The sequence below is a fragment of the Macadamia integrifolia genome, chromosome 4 (genome assembly GCF_013358625.1).
Source record: "Macadamia integrifolia cultivar HAES 741 chromosome 4, SCU_Mint_v3, whole genome shotgun sequence".
In the NCBI taxonomy this organism is placed as follows: domain Eukaryota; kingdom Viridiplantae; phylum Streptophyta; class Magnoliopsida; order Proteales; family Proteaceae; genus Macadamia; species Macadamia integrifolia.
The window spans coordinates 30,127,652-30,147,392 of NC_056560.1; the positions used below are offsets into that span (position 1 = coordinate 30,127,652).

The 19,741-nt window shown below is 41.0% G+C and overlaps 1 protein-coding gene across 1 annotated transcript in view; it reads right to left on the bottom strand.

Moving 5' to 3' along the window:
* The window catches only part of LOC122077297 (dnaJ homolog subfamily C GRV2-like), a 36,540-nt gene that overhangs the window by 11,887 nt on the left and 4,912 nt on the right, over positions 1-19,741 (bottom strand). The window contains exons 2-13 of the mRNA XM_042643205.1: positions 19,477-19,710; positions 19,114-19,201; positions 18,800-19,008; positions 17,765-17,866; positions 17,633-17,695; positions 15,218-17,470; positions 14,501-14,863; positions 3,155-3,295; positions 1,690-2,082; positions 1,115-1,609; positions 461-684; positions 18-362 (exon numbers count right to left, since the gene is read on the bottom strand). Of these exons, the coding sequence (XP_042499139.1) occupies positions 18-362; positions 461-684; positions 1,115-1,609; positions 1,690-2,082; positions 3,155-3,295; positions 14,501-14,863; positions 15,218-17,470; positions 17,633-17,695; positions 17,765-17,866; positions 18,800-19,008; positions 19,114-19,201; positions 19,477-19,710 (4,910 nt within the window). The remainder of the gene's footprint in view (positions 1-17; positions 363-460; positions 685-1,114; positions 1,610-1,689; positions 2,083-3,154; positions 3,296-14,500; positions 14,864-15,217; positions 17,471-17,632; positions 17,696-17,764; positions 17,867-18,799; positions 19,009-19,113; positions 19,202-19,476; positions 19,711-19,741) is intronic.

Consider the following 19,741-nt stretch of genomic DNA (forward strand, 5'->3'; position numbering starts at 1 on the left):
TCAACATTAAAGCATACCATAATACACCAGCTCTTAGTAAAGCATCCTGCAATTCAGATGATACAGAAACATGAGCAGCAGTCTGAAGTGCAGCATCAACAGCGGCAGGGGCAAGCTCAAGTTCAGTACAGTGCACAATATCCTCAACTATTCCACCGAATCTAAGCATCTCAACTCTGGCACTTTCAAATTGACTCAGGACAGAAAATGTTTGCATCACATTTGTAACAATAATGGCAGATGGTTCACTTGCAGGAGTAGTTGGCTGGACAACACACATGCAACGGGAAAGAAGATTAGCAAGAAGTGGTATCCCACCATCCCTGACAAGCTCTTCACCATTTAATGAAGAAGATGCACACCTGAAATATGAGACAAGTATAAAGGATGTGTTGAGACCAGCACATTATCAGTCAACAACAGAATGAAGTTCAGAAAACAGGTGGTAAAGGTAATGTACGTCAGCCACACTAGTTCTGAGGCAGCCACAAGAAGGGGTGCTCTATCAGAAGAAAGAAAGTTGCTGTCATCTTTGTCCACTGTGACTGCATCAAGCAGCATTGGGTAGCCAGCATATTTAAAAGGCTCCAAAACCTCCCCGTATCTCCTGTATAATATACATTGTCCTTTCAGCAAAAGCAGTAACCTCCAAAGTTGTGGACCTTGCAATCCTTGCATGGAAGCCTGGAAACACAATAGATAAGATTATGTCAAATGAATTCAGCAAAGTTAAAACATTGAAATTCTGACTATTATCCCACTGGTGCATTTGGAGCATACAACATACATTCTCAAGCTTACATCAACGAACAAGTTATGTCATGCACACCCTATAAACACCAAGAGAATAAATTACACAATGGCATCCAAGTCTAATTGGATGCTTTACTCGAATTTCCACTGTCAAAAAGGAACAGCTTCAAATCCTTGTAATCAAAATCACAATAACAATTTTGGACAAGTTTGAAACCCTAAAGTAATTTTTTGACACTAGAAATAGTTAATAAATGTACATCCAGTCTCATGAGATGCAATGGTAAATTCAAACAAGTGGACATCCTTTAGCTAGTCTACTGGGATGGTTTTCTGCAGCACACCAGGAACCAAATAATACCTGCAAGCGTTCATAAGCTTTCTGTACAGCAAGAAACTTCTCCCTTCCTTCAGGATTTTTGTCAGGATGGTATCTCATTGCAAGTTTCCTGTATTGTCGCTTGAGCTTTTCCTCATCAATGTTTTCAATCTGCTTAGAGGTGTTTGTAATCCCCTCAACCATTTCAACAGGATGGCTTCTGTCGGCATCATCAATTGATACATCTTCTAAGGATATCTCCAGTATTTTGCAAGCTTCTTCTTCAGAAAGATCCATGGGTCGTCTTGTTAGCTCTTCACGCCACATTGCCAACAAGGACTGTAAAAATTCTACATGTTCAACAATCGGCCAATTTGGAAAACGGATCTCATCACACAAGTTTCTCAAATAATATCGATGGCACCACATTTCATCCCTTAGCTCTGGATATGTCACAGGTGGCATAGGAGCATAATCATATAACGAATGGCAATGTTGTGGCAGTTTCTGGGGAAAATCACCAAGATGCTGCAAAACCTGATGAAGAGAAATGAACGAAATTTTGTAGTAAGAAAACGAGGAGACACCGAGGTGAAGGAATATGCCTCAAAAATTACCTGACGAATTAGATGTTCGGCTCGCATTTTGTGTGTCCAGATGATCTCGGGAGTATCAGAGTCAGAAACCATTGCTGCCGCAAATGAAGCTGGACCGCTACGCTCCAACACATACAACAAAGACTCCGGGAGAAGCCCACCCAGTACACTTCGCTTTGCCAGAGGTAGTGAGGAGGAAAGAGCTGCCTCTTCCCCACCATGGAATGCTTGGTGGACATGGGTCACAGAGAAGAGTTGTGCAATCATGAGGAGATTAGATCCAGGATATGCCAGAGCAAAGTAAAATGCACCTGTGTTGTATAATCGCATCATTGCCTTTGGATTCCTCATAACAATGGCCTTCAGTAAAGCAGCAGCCCTCTCAACAATACTTGGCTCCCCAGTAAGTAGAGCCTACATAATTTTTTCACATGGTAAAACAATAGTATAATTAGTTCAAATGTCAAGCTTCCACCGAAAGCCAAGGAAGGTTCATACACATGAAAACTTGAATCCTAAAACTAGAGAACTGCACAGTTAAATAAATGATAAAAGCTAAAATAACCACAAATACACCCTAAAAGACTTCAAGAAAATGTGCTAAAATTAAATAGCAAATGACAAAGAATTACATGAAACATGTAAACATCACATTATACTACCAAATTCCCTAATAAAATATAGATCCAACGCAACTGAGCCTTAACCCAACAACTTGAGGCTGGCTATAATCCTGTGCCATATCTTCTGTTAACTCACAAGCATTTATGTATTTCCCACTACTTAAAACCTAATTACTTTTTAGCCTAACCCTTGTCTTCGTACACCTACAACTACACCATTCAAATTAGCATATACTTTCAAAGTTAATATCGCAACTAATAGAACCCGCAAGAAAATAGGAAGAAAATTACTTGATGAAAATCGGCTAACCATCTAAGTTGTTCATGATTAAGCAGAGGCTCTTATTAGGATGAAACATTACCAGCTGACAAGCATTGATTTGCTGTAATACAATAGGAATATGACAGTTTCACTTCTAGCAAGGCACTAATCAAGTCATTTAATTTATAACACAACAGGAGGAATGATTGAATCATGAAAATTACTATAACTAGTTCAAAATCTGACAAAGAAAAAACAAAGCCAAATCTAACCCTACTAAACTAGCAATCTTCAATGGAAACTATTACTGTAGTTTATTCACACCTTTAGAAAAATCATACATCCCTCTATCCGTTATGTTGATTGATGCCACAATTTTGTATAATGTTGGTAAAGGACGTGTTTCAACATGCATACACATTAACATAAGTAATGGCTCCCTCTGGAAATAACTAAGCTGTACGTTGGTGAAATTTTTATCTGGAGACAACTACAGCACAGATGATGTTATCTATTAAAATGTTGATATAAAGAACAAAGTAGCATTTGATATGGCAAAGAACAAATTATAACAAAGACTCAGTATAAATAGAGAGTTCACCTGTGCAACATGTGGAAGGCAACGTGGACTTGACAATATCCGTTTTACTGTCGGTGTTGGTGTTACTATTTCTCCTGCATCATCTAGATCAGAATGTGCAGATACCATGCTATGTAAGATGGACAATGCAGCTTCTCCCACCTGAACAAGATTCATTCCTTGTAAGATCGGGCAGACCGGCAGAGTAAATTATGCAAGCATGTACTCCAAATGTTGAAAGAAATGCAAATGGAATTTTAAGCATTAACATCTTAAATTCATTCCATATGCAAAATAGCACCCAAATCAATTGAGCTTTTAACGCTCAAAGTTTTACAGAGAAAAATGGGCTACAGAATCACAGTGTATTCTGAGAAAATCCCATGACAAATTTCAGCATGGTCGAGAAGCCTTCCAAAAGTTTTCCATCCACTGTCATCAACAGTTTATGTGTTTGTTATTAAAAGTTTATGTAATAAGGGTACTTTAGGAACAATTTTATTATCTTCTTGCCTTGTATTGTGTCTTCTATTTTTTACCCTTTACCTCCCCAGCGAGGTGTATGCAATTCCTTACATGTTATTAGTGAAGTAATAGAGATGTGGTAGAGAATCCTTTCTCCACACACAACATTCCACTATTCTCTTCTCTTCTCTTCTTCTCCTTTTTCTTCCCAACCTTCCACTCTCTTGTTCTCCTGTTTTCTTTCCATCCTTACACTCTAACTTGGTATCAGTGCTCAAGGTGTTGGTTTGAGAGTCGTGCTACAAGTTTCCCACTTTCTCTCCCTCTCTCTTTGGAACCCTAGGTTACAAAGGGCTCCAAAGAAGGGACCACTATGTTGAAGGATTGAAGAAATCCTGAGAGAGGCATGAAAGAGGACCATGGTGACACCAAGAGAAGCTTTTCTTTGGAGAAATAGACACTTGGAGCTTGCAAGCAAACCAAGCATTTGGAAGCTCTCTCTCTCTCTCTCTCACACACACACACACACACACACATCCGGCCAGCTTTGGAGCTGGAGCGAAGCTTCCTTGGATCGCTCTAGGGCCCTCTACAATCCCCCCATGGTCTTGCATGCTGGTTCTAAGAGTTGTCTCTCCACAACTCCTTTTTCTGCTGGAATACAGCCACCGCCAACCCTTTTTTCTTGTTTTTTTTTGCTCTGGAAATGTGTATGTGAGCCTTCATTTGCCTTGGATCCGTAAGGTATGTTCTTTGAGCATCGTGTGTTGCCTTGAGATGATGTTATACTTTGAGGAATGTGGTTCTGTTGAATCCCTTTGAGTTATATGTCATTTTTTCCTTGCTGGATTTATTTCTGAGTGTTGGGAAGGAATATTTGGGAAGAGTATATACTCCCCGGTTGTTTTTTGGGTGTCATCCCCACTTTGTGAGTGTGCTTCTAGCCGTCTGCATCATGTTTGAGGACAATGCAACTGCAGAAGCTCCATCCAGTGTTATGAGTAGTATCCTACTCAGATGGTCTTTGATAACCCAAATACCCAGATTTCCACTGTGACGTTGGAAAAGGCACATTTTGTGAAGCTTTCTCTGCGGAGTAGGGGAAAGATAGGGTACATTGCAGGTACCATTCGAGCATCAAATCCTAATGACCCAACGTAATGACGTATCCAAAATGGGAGACTGAGAACTCCATTGTTATGACTTGGCCGATCTTCTCTTTGAAACCTAAGATTGGGAGGAAATTTATGACAAAGGAGATTGCCAAGGATATTTGGAATAGTGTTTCCAAGACTTCTGATACAATGGGTGACTTAGATAAGATTTATCAACTTCTCCAGAAAGTCATTACACTTTTCTGAGTATTATAATACTGCAATTGGTTTCTGGGAAGAGAATGATCATTATAGAGACCTTCAACTTTCTAATAACCCCGAAGATGAAGCTAAGGTTTGCCAAACACTTGAAAAGGAACGTGTTCTTATCTCACTTGGTGGGTTTGAACCCGAGGTATGAGCCAATCCGGATACAAATCTTGGGCCGGCCACCTCTTCCATCCCTTGATAAGGAACCTGTAGAGTAAGGAGACCTGGAGAGGTGCCATGGACCCTGCTCCTTCACTTGAGCGATTTGCTCTTTCTTCCATTAGCCACAGAGAATGGTATGGCAGAGGCCAAGGGCTATCCTGTGGAGATAACAGAGATAGACTCTGGTGTGATCATTGTGGGAAACGTGGGCACATTCGAGAGAGGTGTTGGGTTCTTCATGGCCGTTCTCCTAGAACACATGGTGGCTGCAGAGGAGCAGCTACAACCCATGCTGCGATGACAGAAATTGATCCTAGGGGACACTCATAGGCAGATACCAGCTCATTCTCTATGAGGATATTGCAGTTCTTTGCAGGTTCATGTCTCAGCTAAATAGCCCATCTACCTCACATACTGTACCAGATGCCTCAGCTTCCGCTATACTTGTTTCCACATTGTTCCTCCCATAGCTCCACTGTGGGCCATTGACTTTGGTGCCACTGACTACATGACTAGTACATCCCATTATTATGATTCCTGCTCCATTTGTTCTGGGTAAGGATAAGGTTCAGGTGGCTGATGGTACTCTCCTCTCTGGTAAAGGCAATATTCCCATTATCTCTTCCATTTCCATTAATTTTGTTCTTCATGTTCCTAACCTTACCCTAAATCTTTTGTCTATAAACACCTTAACTAAATCCTTGAATTGTTGTCACTTTTTTTTCCTTCTCATTGTCTTTTTCAAGATTTGGTGACAAAGAGGATTATTGGCAATGGACGTGAAGAGAGAGGACTCTATCGCCTTGAGTCTCAATTATCTTTTTTTATTAAACCACAATCCTATGCATGTGGACATAGTGATTGTGGTTCTACGGACTATGTGATGCTTTGGCATCAACCTTTGAGACATCCCTCTTATGTTGTTATGAGGAAACAAATACCTCATTTATTTACATCTTTCCCTTCTTCTCATGTATTTCATTGTAAGCCATGTACTTTTTTTAAACATTGTTGTTTTCGTCTTATCCCTATCATGGTATGATGGTAATAGATCTGTACTTCTGTAGTTCCCTTTCCTATTGTGCATACTGAGTTTTGGGGCCTTCTCCTACTACCCTCCTTGTTTGGCTATCATTACGTTGTTTCATTTGTGGACCGTTCTTATGAAACATAAGAGTGATGCTTATGATGCCTTCAAAAACTTTTATCAAATGGTTTTTTTATGATGCCTTCAAAAACTTTTATCAAATGGTTTGTACCCGGCTTGAAACCAAAATTAAAATTGTCCAATCTGATAAAGGGGGGAGTTCATGTATGTTGGCCTTCAGGACCTTTTGTCACTGATAATGGTATTATCCATCGGGTTGCTTGTGTTGATGCACCCCAAAAGAATGGGGTAGTTTAGAAGAAAAACTGACATTTGTTAGAAGTCGGTCAAAGCCTTCTCTTTGGTATGCATGTTCCTAAAACATTTTGGTCCGAGGTTGTTCTTGCTTTCCTCATCAACCGCATGCCTAGAAAAATCCTTGGTTCCAAAAATCCTTTTGAACTCTTATCTCTTATGCTTTTTTCCTCCCTCCTAGGGTGTCTGATTGTGTTTGTTATGTGCATGTTAATAAATCTTTTCGCACTAAGCTTGATCCCAAGGCTAATTAAAGGCCCTCAAATGCCTCTTTTTTGGGTATTCTTCCACTACCAAAGGCTAAAAGTGTTATCAACCTTTTTCCCAAAGGTGGCTTCTCTCCAAAGATGTCACTTTCATTGAGTCTGTGCCTTCTCCCTCTAAAAGGACCCTTGGCATCCTTCAAGTATCCTCTCTCTCCTTCTCTCTGATGGAGAACCCTTAGGGAAGGGAGGGGAAATCAGAGTAGAGATGGGGAAAAGGAGATCACACTCACACATTCATTCAATAATCAAATTGCTCTCCAAAACTTCAATCGATTACAACTAATATATAGGAAAATAGGAACATGAAATTAGAAACGTAACTGGAATGGAAACTAGCCTAAACTAGGAAACAACTATAAAAGGAAACCAAAGCAAGGAAATAAATCATACTCCTACGTTCAAGTCTGGAAACTAAAAGCATGAAATAAAATACTAAGTAAAATACTAATTTTATTTCCAACCCTTGTTGGACCAAAACCCTGGGCTGGACCGGTTCTTCTTGGCTCTTGGCTTCCAAAGCCGGTCATGCTGGTCCAACCAAGAAAGGGCAGCCGTATCTGCATCAACTCTCCTCCTCTGAAAAGAACTCGACTCCGTCGAGTTAGGGAAAGGACCGAGGAGACCGTCTGAAGGAATACGCTGAATGAGGAATGATCCCACCATCTTCTTGAGCTTAATTTCAGGGAGATCTTTGGCAGGATGAAACTTCATAGTCTTGTTGGCATGCTTGAAGGCATAGGTATTGGCATAGCCACAATGCTGTACTTTCTTATCAAACAACCAAGGTCGACCAAGAAGGATATGGCACACCTTCAGAGGGAGGACATCACATTGGACTGTATCCTTAAATCCACCAATAGAATATGTGACCAAGCACTTATCTGTGATTTTGAGATTAGTGTTGTTCACCCAAGCAACCTTGTAATGATTAGGATGTGGTTCTGTATTCAATCCCAGCTTACGAACAGCGTCTTCAGAGATAACATTAGTGCAACTGCCTCCATCAATGACCAAGGTTAGCAACTGATCATTGCACTTCACACGAGTCTGAAAAATACTACTGCGGCACCAATCTTCATTTTCAGTGGCCTTTTGAGTGGTCAACACATGACGAATGACATAAAAAGGATGTTGGTCATCGTCACTAAGAGTGTCATTGACTTCACCTGTTGCACGCTCTTCTCTTAAATCAACTGTGTCAGAACCAAGTTGCTCTTCGGGAATATATGGTATAGGAGAATCCTTATCAATAAAAGCAACCAAACGGCTAGGACATTGGGCACTGATATGTCCAAATCCATGGCATGAGTAGCACCGAACTGTAAATTTTGAAGAATCAGAAGGTTTATTTGAACCACGCCGAGGGGGTGAATATGGGCGAGTAGGCCGTGAAGATGACATTTCAGAAACATGTCGAGGTGGAGAATACGGCCGACTAGGTCGTGAAGAAGCCATAGATGTAGCACTTGCCTGTGGCTTGCTAGATGACCTCTCTTGGGTAGGAGACTGTTGCCAACTAGTACCTCGAGAAAAAGTATCTGCAAAATTTCTCCGGTTGTATGGGCGTTTCAGACTTTCCTCAACCTGATATGCTACTTGTACGGCGTCTTCCATTGTAGGTAGTCGACTAGATGCAAGGGCAGCACTAAGTTGAGGGTGCAGACCATTGCGAAATTGGGCCACTAAGACTTCTTCATCCCACTCAAAGTCAGAACGAGTGGCCAAATAATAAAATCTAGCAACATACTCTTCAACGGTCAAATTCTCTTGTTTCAACTGTGCAAACCTGAGATGCATGCGTTGCTTGTAATCAGAAGGCAAGAATCGCCGATTCATGACTTCATACATTTCAGCCCAAGTAGTGACCAACCCAATGCCTCGGGTTCGGTTCTGTTGTTGTTGCTTGATCCACCAGACTCGAGCCATGCCTTTCAGTTTGGCCTCTGCAAATAGGATCTTTCGAGCCTCAGTCAACCCGTACCATCTGAAGAATGTATCTAAACTGTGAATCCAGTCAAGGTACAATTCTGGATTATTGTCTCTATAAAAATCAGGGACATCCAGTTTTGCTGCTCTTTCTGCTCCATCATCATGTCTACCAGTCCCATATGGTGGTGGAGGTGGTGGTGGTGGTGTATGATGTGGTGGTGGTGGTGTTACTGGCAGATCCTGTGGGGTGGTGTTGGAAGAATCCCCAGACTGAATGGGACTCTTTCCTTTATCTGCTGCCACCAAACGATCAATAGAAACTTGCATAGATTCCACCATTGTTTTTAGGGACGTGACTATGTTAGTGAGAGCATCAAATTTTGTATCAGTTTCTCCTTTATAAGAATTCAGCTGTTGAACAACTTCACTATTGGCTACCATGGTGATGAGTAACAAAATAGCACTCAAAGAATAATGGTAGAATAGTAAATAACTGAATGCTTAAAGGGCAGGGATAGAATGGGAATTTTTTTTTTTTTTGAAGTTCGAACTAAACCACAAAAAGGATAGGGGTTTGATTTGGAAATAAAAAGATATGGGACAAAAGGGGAATAAAGGAGAAAGGGAGGGATATGTAGGAAGAATGGAGAAACTAATTTAAAGAAAGAGTTTAAAAGGAAGAATTGGGGTTTTCTTCTCCGTCGATCTCAGGACCAGCAGAGGTGGGAGATCGTGGCTGTGATACGAGAAGGAAAGGGCCTTACGACTTCGACGGTGGGGCTTGGAAACCAGGTATGCCTTCTTCTTCTCTTCTTCTTCGTCTTCTTCTTTTCGTCGACTCTCTCCTCTTCTTTTTCTTCTTCTTTCTTTGCCGTCGGACACAGAGAGGAGGCGGCGGCTGCTGTCGGAAGGGAAAAAATGAGAGAGGAGGCGGCGGCTGTTGTCGGAAGGGAAAAAAAACGAGAGAGGAGGCGGCGGCTGCTATCGCTCTCTCTGCTGCTTCTCCGACGTCGTCCTTCGCTTCCTTCTGGTTCTGTTTTCTCTCTCTGCTCTTTTTTTTTNTTATGATGCCTTCAAAAACTTTTATCAAATGGTTTTTTTATGATGCCTTCAAAAACTTTTATCAAATGGTTTGTACCCGGCTTGAAACCAAAATTAAAATTGTCCAATCTGATAAAGGGGGGAGTTCATGTATGTTGGCCTTCAGGACCTTTTGTCACTGATAATGGTATTATCCATCGGGTTGCTTGTGTTGATGCACCCCAAAAGAATGGGGTAGTTTAGAAGAAAAACTGACATTTGTTAGAAGTCGGTCAAAGCCTTCTCTTTGGTATGCATGTTCCTAAAACATTTTGGTCTGAGGTTGTTCTTGCTTTCCTCATCAACCGCATGCCTAGAAAAATCCTTGGTTCCAAAAATCCTTTTGAACTCTTATCTCTTATGCTTTTTTCCTCCCTCCTAGGGTGTCTGATTGTGTTTGTTATGTGCATGTTAATAAATCTTTTCGCACTAAGCTTGATCCCAAGGCTAATTAAAGGCCCTCAAATGCCTCTTTTTTGGGTATTCTTCCACTACCAAAGGCTAAAAGTGTTATCAAACTTTTTCCCAAAGGTGGCTTCTCTCCAAAGATGTCACTTTCATTGAGTCTGTGCCTTCCTTTGGTGCCTTCTCCCTCTAAAAGGACCCTTGGCATCCTTCAAGTATCCTCTCTCTCCTTCTCTCCCCCAGGATCATCTACCCTTCTAGCCTTCTGTCTACTGCTTTCGTTTCCTCTATCCTTTCTCCTAACGGTTGGTCCCCCCACTCTCCCCCCCTCTTCTGGATCTCTAGTCCTCTCTCCCCCCTCCCTCCTGGCCAGAGGGGAAAAGAGGACAAATGCATCTGGCTTCCCTCTGGCTCCTTCTCCACTGCCTCTGATTGGTCTCTCATCCGTGTCCCCTCTTTGACTATCCCTTGGCATAAGGTGGTTTGGTTCAAAGGTCATATTCCCCGTCATAGCTTTACCCTTTGGCGTCTTGGCGATGCCTTACCAACTGCCTTCCCACCCAATCTTTCCTCATACACCGCCACATCCCTGTCGGCCCTTCTTGCTATCTCTGCGCCTATGATTCTGAAGATTTCCCCCATCTCTTCTTCTCATGTCCCTTCTCCTCCCTTATTTAGAAATCTGTCCTTTCCAAATGCTCCTCCCTTTCCATCGGGAATGTATTTGAATTGACATGACCTTCTCTGGCCCCTCCATCTGTGACATTATTGGCAAGTTGGCTTTTTGCGCTACCATCAACCACCTCTAGATGGAAAGAAACATCTGTAGATGGACCCCCAAATCTAGATCTCTGGACCAGATTTGGAAAGCTATCTATTTTTATGTCTTTTAAAGCTCATTCCCTTCCCCCCCCGGCCCAGTTTCCTCCTCCCGCCGGAACATCCACATCATCTCCTCTTGGAACCTTCAGGTCGAGATCATCCAACCCACCTGATGGCTTTTATTGGTTTCTACTCCCCCACATTGTTCCCCCCTTTTTGTAGTTAGGTCTGGCCATTGTTTTGGCCTTGGTTATAGGTTCGTTTTGTTGGGCTTTGTGTAGGCTCTTTGTTGGCTTTTGCGTCTCCCCCCCTTCTCTCCCTTGTTTTTTCTTCTTTCCTTGGTTTTGAATTAATTAGTTATTCATCCAAAAAAAAAAAAAAAATGGAAGTGAGAAGGCTACTAATGTCATTCCATTTCTTCCTCCCTTGCCTATTTTCCCTTTCATGGTTGACATTGGGAAACACAAAGAGGTGGTTTTTGTTAATACTTGTGATCATTCAGGCGGCGGTTCTAGTGAAGAGAAAGCGTTATTTGTGTACAAGAGAAAGGGAAAAAAGACCTGCCAAGAGTCCTCTTTGGATCCACATCCTGAGATCCACCTTCCTTAGTCATGTAACATCCCTTCTGAGTTAGACTTTCTTATTGCTATTAGAAAGGGAAAGAGAGTTTGCACTAATACTATAACCCAATTAATTTCCTACGATGCTCTCCTACAGTTGTTTATTTTACAGTTGTCCTCTCCTCTGTTTCCATCCCCAATAATTTCACTGAGGCCATGTCTGACACAAAGTGGAAGCAAGCCATGTCTGAAGTAATGATGGCTCTTGAGAAGAACTACACCTTGAAACTGGTTGATCTCCCCAAGAGAGAATTCCAGTTGGATACAAATGGGTTTACACAATCAAGTACCATTCAGATTGTGCTATTGAGAAGTACAAGCAAGGTTGGTGGACAAAGGATACAGTCAGGTGTACAAAATTGACTACCAGGAGACATTTTCTCATGTGGCTAAGCATAATTCTGTATAGGTTCGCCGATCATTGGCAGCAAATAGAGAGTAGCATTTATATCAGTTAGATGTAAAGAATGTGTTCCTTCATGGTGACTTAGATGAGGAAACGTACATGCAGCCTCCACCTGGCTTCAAGTTTCCTTCAGCTGAAGGGAAGGCATGTCTCCTCAAAAAGGCTTTATAAGATCTCAAACAATCCACAAAAGGCATGGTTTAAGGCATTCAAGCAAGTTATTCTGAATGATGGGTATTCCCATGTTCAAGCTGACCATACCTTAATTATGTGACAACGTAATGGTACTACTACTGCACTAATTGTCTATGTTGATGACATTGCAGTGACTGAAGATGACAGAGCTGAGATAGCTAGGCTGAAGACCTACTTGGCCAAACAGTTTGAAATAAAGTTCTTGGACACTTTTAAGTATTTCTTGGGAATTAAAGTGTCAAGGTCTATGAAAGGGGATAAATATATGACACAAAAAATTTGTACTAGACCTGTTGAAAGAAACAAGGATGTTGGGTCGCAAACCTGCAAATTCTCCTATTGAGCAGAACCATAGGCTCAGAAAAGATTGTGCTCCTTCCCTTGTTGATGCAAATACCAAAGTCTAGTGAAGAAGCTTATCTATCTGTCTTTGAATCCTCTGGACATTACTTGTGCAATAGGAGTAGTGAGCAAGTTTATGCCTGCTCCCAAGAGTGGGCACTGCAATGTTGTATACCACATCCTCAGATACTTGAAGTCCTCTCCAGGGAAAGGACTATTGAATGCCAGGCATAGTTCAAGGTTTCAGAAATTTCGGTTGAAATTTACAAGATTACGATGGTATTGACTCACCCCGAGATTTCCAAGTTTCAGAAATTTCGACCAAAATTTCTAGAATTAGCCCCAAAAAAATCTGGTTCGACCAGGTTTCGAAAATTTCAGTCAAAATTGGTCAAAACCTAGTCGAAACCCGAAATTTTGAAACTTGAGGCCAAGAACAATCACTTGAGGACAGAAGGCAACACAAATGCCGATTGGGCTAGATCCATCTTTGACAGACGGTCTACATCGGGCTATTGCACATTTGTGGGTGGCAATTTGGTCACATGGAGGGCAAAAAACAGCTTGTTGTGGCTAGGTCAAGTGTAGAGGCAAAATTTAGGGCAATGGCTCATGGAGTTTGTGAATTTATATGGTTAGGACGGTTGGTTCACGAGTTGGATATTGACACTGAAAGGCCTATGGAGCTCTACTGTGATAATAAGGCAGCTATAAGCATTGCTCACAATCCGGTGCAGCATGTCAGTTCAAAGCACATTGAAGTGGACCGGTACATCAAGGAGAAGATAGATTTTGGTTACATTTGCACCCCCTTTGTGAAGACAAATGATCAGCTGGCAAACATCTTCACCAAAGCGCTCATCTCTCACCAATTTAGCACCCTTTTATGCAACGTGAGAATGCATGAAATTTTTTCTCCAACTTGAGAGGGAATGTTAGAGTTTATGTATAAGGGTACTTTGGAAATAAGTTTATAATCTTCTTGTCTTGTATTGTATTTTCTATCTTTTACCTTTTACCTCCCTAGGGTAGGTGTATGTGATTCCTTACCTCTCATTAGTGAAGCAATATAGATGTGGTAGAGAATCTTTTCTCTACACACAACATTCCACTATTCTCTTCTCTCTGCTTCTTCCTCTTCTTCTTCTTCTCCTCCAAACTTCCACTCTCTAGTTCTCTTGTTTTTTCTTTCCGTCCTTATATTCTAACTCTTGGTATGCTGCAGATAGAACTTTCAGTCCCAGGCATTACTGCATTGATATCAAGAACTCTTAATTATTTTCTAAGTTTTATTTTTTAACCGTACATGCTCCACAGAATCGTACCACATCGTGAGAAAATCTAGTGGAAAGTCTCAACATGATCAAGATAGACAAATTTCCCAAACATCAGCGTTTAATGTAGATGAGTTTGGATGTTGCAAAAAAAAAATAATAATAAATAAATAAATCAGTGCCAGCATTTCAAACTCCCTCTCCTCTCTGCCTCACCTCCCAAAGAAAAGGCCATTATGCTTTGAAACAAAACAACAGAAAAACAAGTATCCAGAGGATAGAAAACTTAGACTCTTTAAGGTGGAAAATAATGAAATCACAGCTAGTAGCAAGATACTCTCCAGTCAAGCATTTCAACATGAGGAAAACCAGACAACGAACTTAATATACCCAAATAATTAGGAATACAAAGAATGAATCAACACTTTACAACAACAACAACTCAGCCTTATCCCAACTAAATGGGGTCGGCTAAATGAATCAACTCTTTACATAGAATTCAATCCTCAGAAAAACAACCGCACAAACTCACCTCCAGAATAGGATAACTGTATAGAACCATTCATATTCAAGCTACTAACGATGACAAGGGCCAGTTATGAATTAAACAATTCATGAAAGTAATCTATATATACCTGAGATGGAGTGAGAACAGGAACACGAATGGCCAATGCCCACCGAAGCTCACGAATGTCACGCAATCTCTTCCAATCAAGCATGCCAGAAGCCCAACACTTAGCTGTCGAATCAATGGTCTTCTTATACCAGAACCTTCTGATGGCATCCTTTTCCACAGGTCCAACTTGTACACCATCCTTGTCAATGAATGACCATTCCTTTAGTGGTTCCATGAAAGCAGTAGCAGCTATCAAATTAGACTGCAAAGGAATAGAGGTTCTTTCTGAAGCTTCATGAGCTACTGCCAGAAGATCCACAGCTAGTACACATCCACCAACCAATACACAAGCCTCTACATTTGACAAAACCTTCATTAACACCTGCAGGTATGGAATACTCCAACATCACAAATGGACTAATGATAGGAATCTTAAATTGCATTAGCGAGACATAGGTATACTTGGAAAATTTACTGAAAATTTTATAAGAGAAGAAGGATAAAGAATAAGCACATTGTATGGTTTCTCAATGAAGAATTCGCAAAATTAAACCAGGAAACACGCATGTACTTCACAAAGGAGGTTCTTTAGTTTTAAAAAAAAACTAATTAAAGGATTTTCAATGACCAAAATTAAATGACAGATAGAATCAAATAAAAGATTTAAGCAGCAAACAGTGCATAGTAGAGCAAAAGTCTGCCCCTATTAGTTGTTTCAATAACAGTACAGCCTTACCTTTAAAAGATGAAGTAGACGGTGCCTCAAAGCTCGATCATCAGTCCTATCCAACAAAACAGTAATGTGAGCAGTACCATCAAATGAGCCAATTGTTTTATAATGCTGCTCATATACGATTGCCATTGCTCTTGCACAGAGCTCTCTAACTGACGAGCCTCCACCACCACCAAAACCATCTAACCTTCCCATGTCACACCAATCATCATATGAGCCCAACTCATCAAGAACAGCACCATCCACTGTAAGCCCTATGTCTGCATCACACAAGAACCGGTGATACAGTGCTCGAAAGAATGCCACTGGATCACGAAGAGGAAAATCCTGTGCCCTACCATTGCTGCCACTCTCAAGAAGTAGACGCAAATAATACTGACCAACACAAACTTCTTTGAATAAGCTCGGATAGCTAACAGAGAACTCAGTGTAGTTCCAGGATATCTGAGGAACACTATCTTGCCCAGTCAAAACTTTAGTTGTTGCACCACCAGGAACGATATCTTCTGTGCGCTCCTTCTCAACATCTAACCTATGAACCTCAGCTTGCAAAGCTTCTCTTAATTCTTGCCTTGTGCGTTCATTCCATATCAAGTCTGCACGGTTATGGTCTAGACTAAAAGCTCGCCAAAATTCAGGCCAGTTACAAAGTAGCCTGCCAGATCCAACAGGTGTGTTCTCCACAACAACCTGAGCAGGGGCTGGGAGGCCAGAATTCAAGGAACTAACCATATTAAGATCAGAGTCAACTGAATTTGTAGCATTTGAATCCAATATCTGGGATGCACTTTCTAATGAAGAATCAATAGAAGCAACAGTAGCTGACTGCTCAGTCTGTGGGAACCCAGGAGAATATGATTCACTAGTAAAGTTTCCTCCTGTGGCAGAGGAATATAAGGGTGGAACCTGTACAGAATTCATATCTTGAGAGGGTTTTTGGTGGTTGTCTGGTCCTCTAAAAGCAGCAGCATTTACTTGCATGGCTGTGTCAGTAACTTCGTCATGATTCAAAGAAGGTAAAGCAGGTTCTTCAGATGCTACGCCTCTCATAGCCCGACCTTTCCTCTGCTGAAGTATGCGTCTCTGTCTTCTCCTAGTCAAAGGTGTTTCTTGATTAAGTGCGTCGTCAGCTAAAATCCCATCAGTCCGTGTGTGCAAATAAGCAACAAGCCCCGGAGGGAGAACTCTTGACAACAAATCAAGAGCAGGTTGATAAGAATCTGCCCATAAAGCAACCAGCTGTCGACTAACTTCACGTCGCTCACCCACAGGAAGGAAAAATGCATGCAACAAGTGTCTTAACAGCGCACCATCACGCAAAGCAGCATCACGCATAGACTCTGCTGCAATTGCATCTTCTTCAGCGATTGTACGCATAATCACTGCTACAGTTTCCCTAACACTTTCAGCAGGATGTCCAAAAAGTGCAAACAAGCGACGCCGCAAGCCAGCCACTTGACGTAATAATTCAACAAAGATGGTATACTGAGTAGTTTCACCATTGGGTTCACAAAGCATAGCCTCAAGAACTTCCACAACAGACATTGACAATAAAGGAGACACTGACATAGGCTTCAACCTGTTGACAAGTATGGTAACATAATCCTGATTATTAAACAGGACCGACTTAGTGTGCATGAATGTTGCATGACGCTCTCCTTTTGTATCCATCATTATATTTGTATCACCAGGACCACTACCAATTAGTACAGCAACAAGTCCTGCAGCTTCAGCTGCTACACCCTCCGAACCATTTCTCAGAAGACCCATTACTCTTCCAACAGCAGCAGGGAATGACATCATATGTGAAGCAGCAGTTCTGGATGCCAATAATCTGCGTAGACATGCTACAAAACCAATAATTGTTGCAGCAGCTTTAGGGGATGGAGACGGTGGGGGCGGTGATTCTGGAGGCAGATTTGGTGTTGCTGGAAGCATTGTAATTAAGGCCATCAAAGTCACCTCAGGTACTTCAACGTTAGAAGGCACTCCACTATAAGGAATACATGCATTGAATTCCCTAATTCTACGCCAAAGTTTAGCTCTAGACCCAGGAATAGAACCACCCTCAGTAACAGCATCTTTGGCAGCTGCAGCTAGATGTTTCAAATGCATGGATGTGCTTTCCATATCAGCAATGGAGCGTTGTACTCCACCATAAATTTGTTGCATTTGTAAATACACTCTTCCACAAGGAGGATCAATACGATGACCAGGCATAGTCAACCTCGGCAATACAGGGACTGCACACTGACCCTGCAGATGATAGATCAAGAAGACACTATTTATAGTGGAACAAAATTAAACCACCACCCACGACAAATATAAAGTACTAAAATAACTAGGAAAGTTGAGTGTCAAATCTTGGATCAAAGCCTATAAAGAACCCAACCACTATTGAAGAACACATCTACATACTTCCGTTTGCAGAACATCCCGAACTGCAGCAAGTAAGCTATCGCGAGAAGTACTTGCGTAGACCTGAAATTTAATCCACAATATTAGACAGTTTCTCAAAACAATATTCAGAATGACTTACTGAATACTTACATGAATAGGACAACCATCGTTGAATTCAATTGCAAACATCTGAGGCTCCTCAGCAAATCGAACAAGGGAACTTACTGCAGATAAGGGACGAACAATGATTGCCTGCAACAAGCAAACAAAGATTATCAACTCGAAGATTTGATATAACACCTTGGTTGCCACCAAGTACTAAATTACATAAATATCTCATGAGCCATCCTAAGGATCAGTAAGACCAGGTGTATGTTTTATCAGTATTATTCCTAGACCCCAAAAATTATAGGGTCCTAGTAAAATGCTATATGAGATATTTTCATTACCATTAAATTTTAATAAGTTCACTATAATTTTGATAATGTTTTGCTTTGTTTGACACATTTTAAATTCCAGTATTCATATATGACCAAGCCATACATCAAACATCGTATTTCCACACCCAGGGTCTGTTATATCGACATGATGGGCGAAACACAGATTTGTCATAAAACTAATGATGCTTAGTGTTCTCTGCAGACTCAATATCAACCAAACTGGATTGATTGAAGAAACACAGATTTATCATAGCACTAATGATGCTTAGCGTTCTTTGCTGAGTCAAAATCTACCAAACTACGAAATATCCTAAGCTTGTCTCCAGCCAGGGGAGAGTTGATCTAGAGACCAGCGAACAGAACCATTCAACCAAACTGCTTAGAGTTAAGAATAAATGTCTCTTTGTCCTTTCACCATTCCCTCTGACAATCAAAAATTAGTTCTAGAAACTACAGCAGGAATCTATCTCTTGCTATATCATCTATATATATATATATACACATATATAGATAGATAGATAGATAGATATCTTAATTACACAATAATCAGTACAATATATATATATAGATAGATGGATATGTTAATTACACAATAATCAGTACAACTGAATCCAGCCAGTACTGCAAGTCTGAAACATGAAAACGGCCAAAGGTGAAAACCTAAAACAACAATTGATGAGACAATAATTCTGTAATCCCCTTGGGTACAACTATCCGCATTTAACCCATGGAACCAACAGCATACCTCATAATTCTCTGGACGCCTTTCAACAAGTGAAGCCTTTGAAAGAATCAGTTGACGAGATACAGCATCTCCATTCTCCCCAAGTCCTCCTTTGGGCCCAATTCCCAAACTCAATCCCAAAATATTAACAGTACCATGAGCAGCAGATCGCAACCTCGTCACAGACCATTCTCCACAAGGAGTTTCTTCAGCTCCTACTGCTTCTTTAGCTACACTTCGCAAAAGTAAACCATTAAAAGGAACCTAGCAAATTAATATGCGGACGAAGTCATAATATTGCATTCTGTACAAAGACATTCTCTCCAATAACATACCCCTTTTTCTGATATACTCTGCAGTGGTGAGTGATTGAGAACTATCAACAGATATTGACAACCCAACCATGGATTTTGCAGCTTTAGTCTGCATGGGAAGTTCACCAACTTGGGTGAGAAATACAGCTGAGTTTTCATGTCCAAAAACATTATGCAATGGGAAATCGAACTCCTGCATACTGAGCAAAATGCACTTTTATCCAGTAAAATAATTAATCCAAGCATGTATGTCATCTAAAGCTCATAGATTCTGATTAAAGCAGCTGTGACAAAGGAGGTAATACCGTCACACACCTACCCTTTATTTATGGGGAGGAAGGAGAAGGGGTGGCAGATAACTAGAATGAAAAGAAGCAAGCATACCAGATTTGATATAATAGCAGTGCTTGTGGTCCCTGTCGCAGCTTGAAAAGCTTTAGATTTTCTGCCGTACAAAGGGCAAAGAACAAAACCTCCATGATCAACACTTCTCTTTCCATAACCATCGGACAAGAGAATAATGGAAGGGGAACCCATGTCTCTAAAATCCAAGCACCAGCGAAGATCTCCAGATTGCACTTCAAAAAGTTCAACTCCAACAGCAGTAATTTTCAATTTCTGCACAAGCCATTTGATCAAGAATACTTAA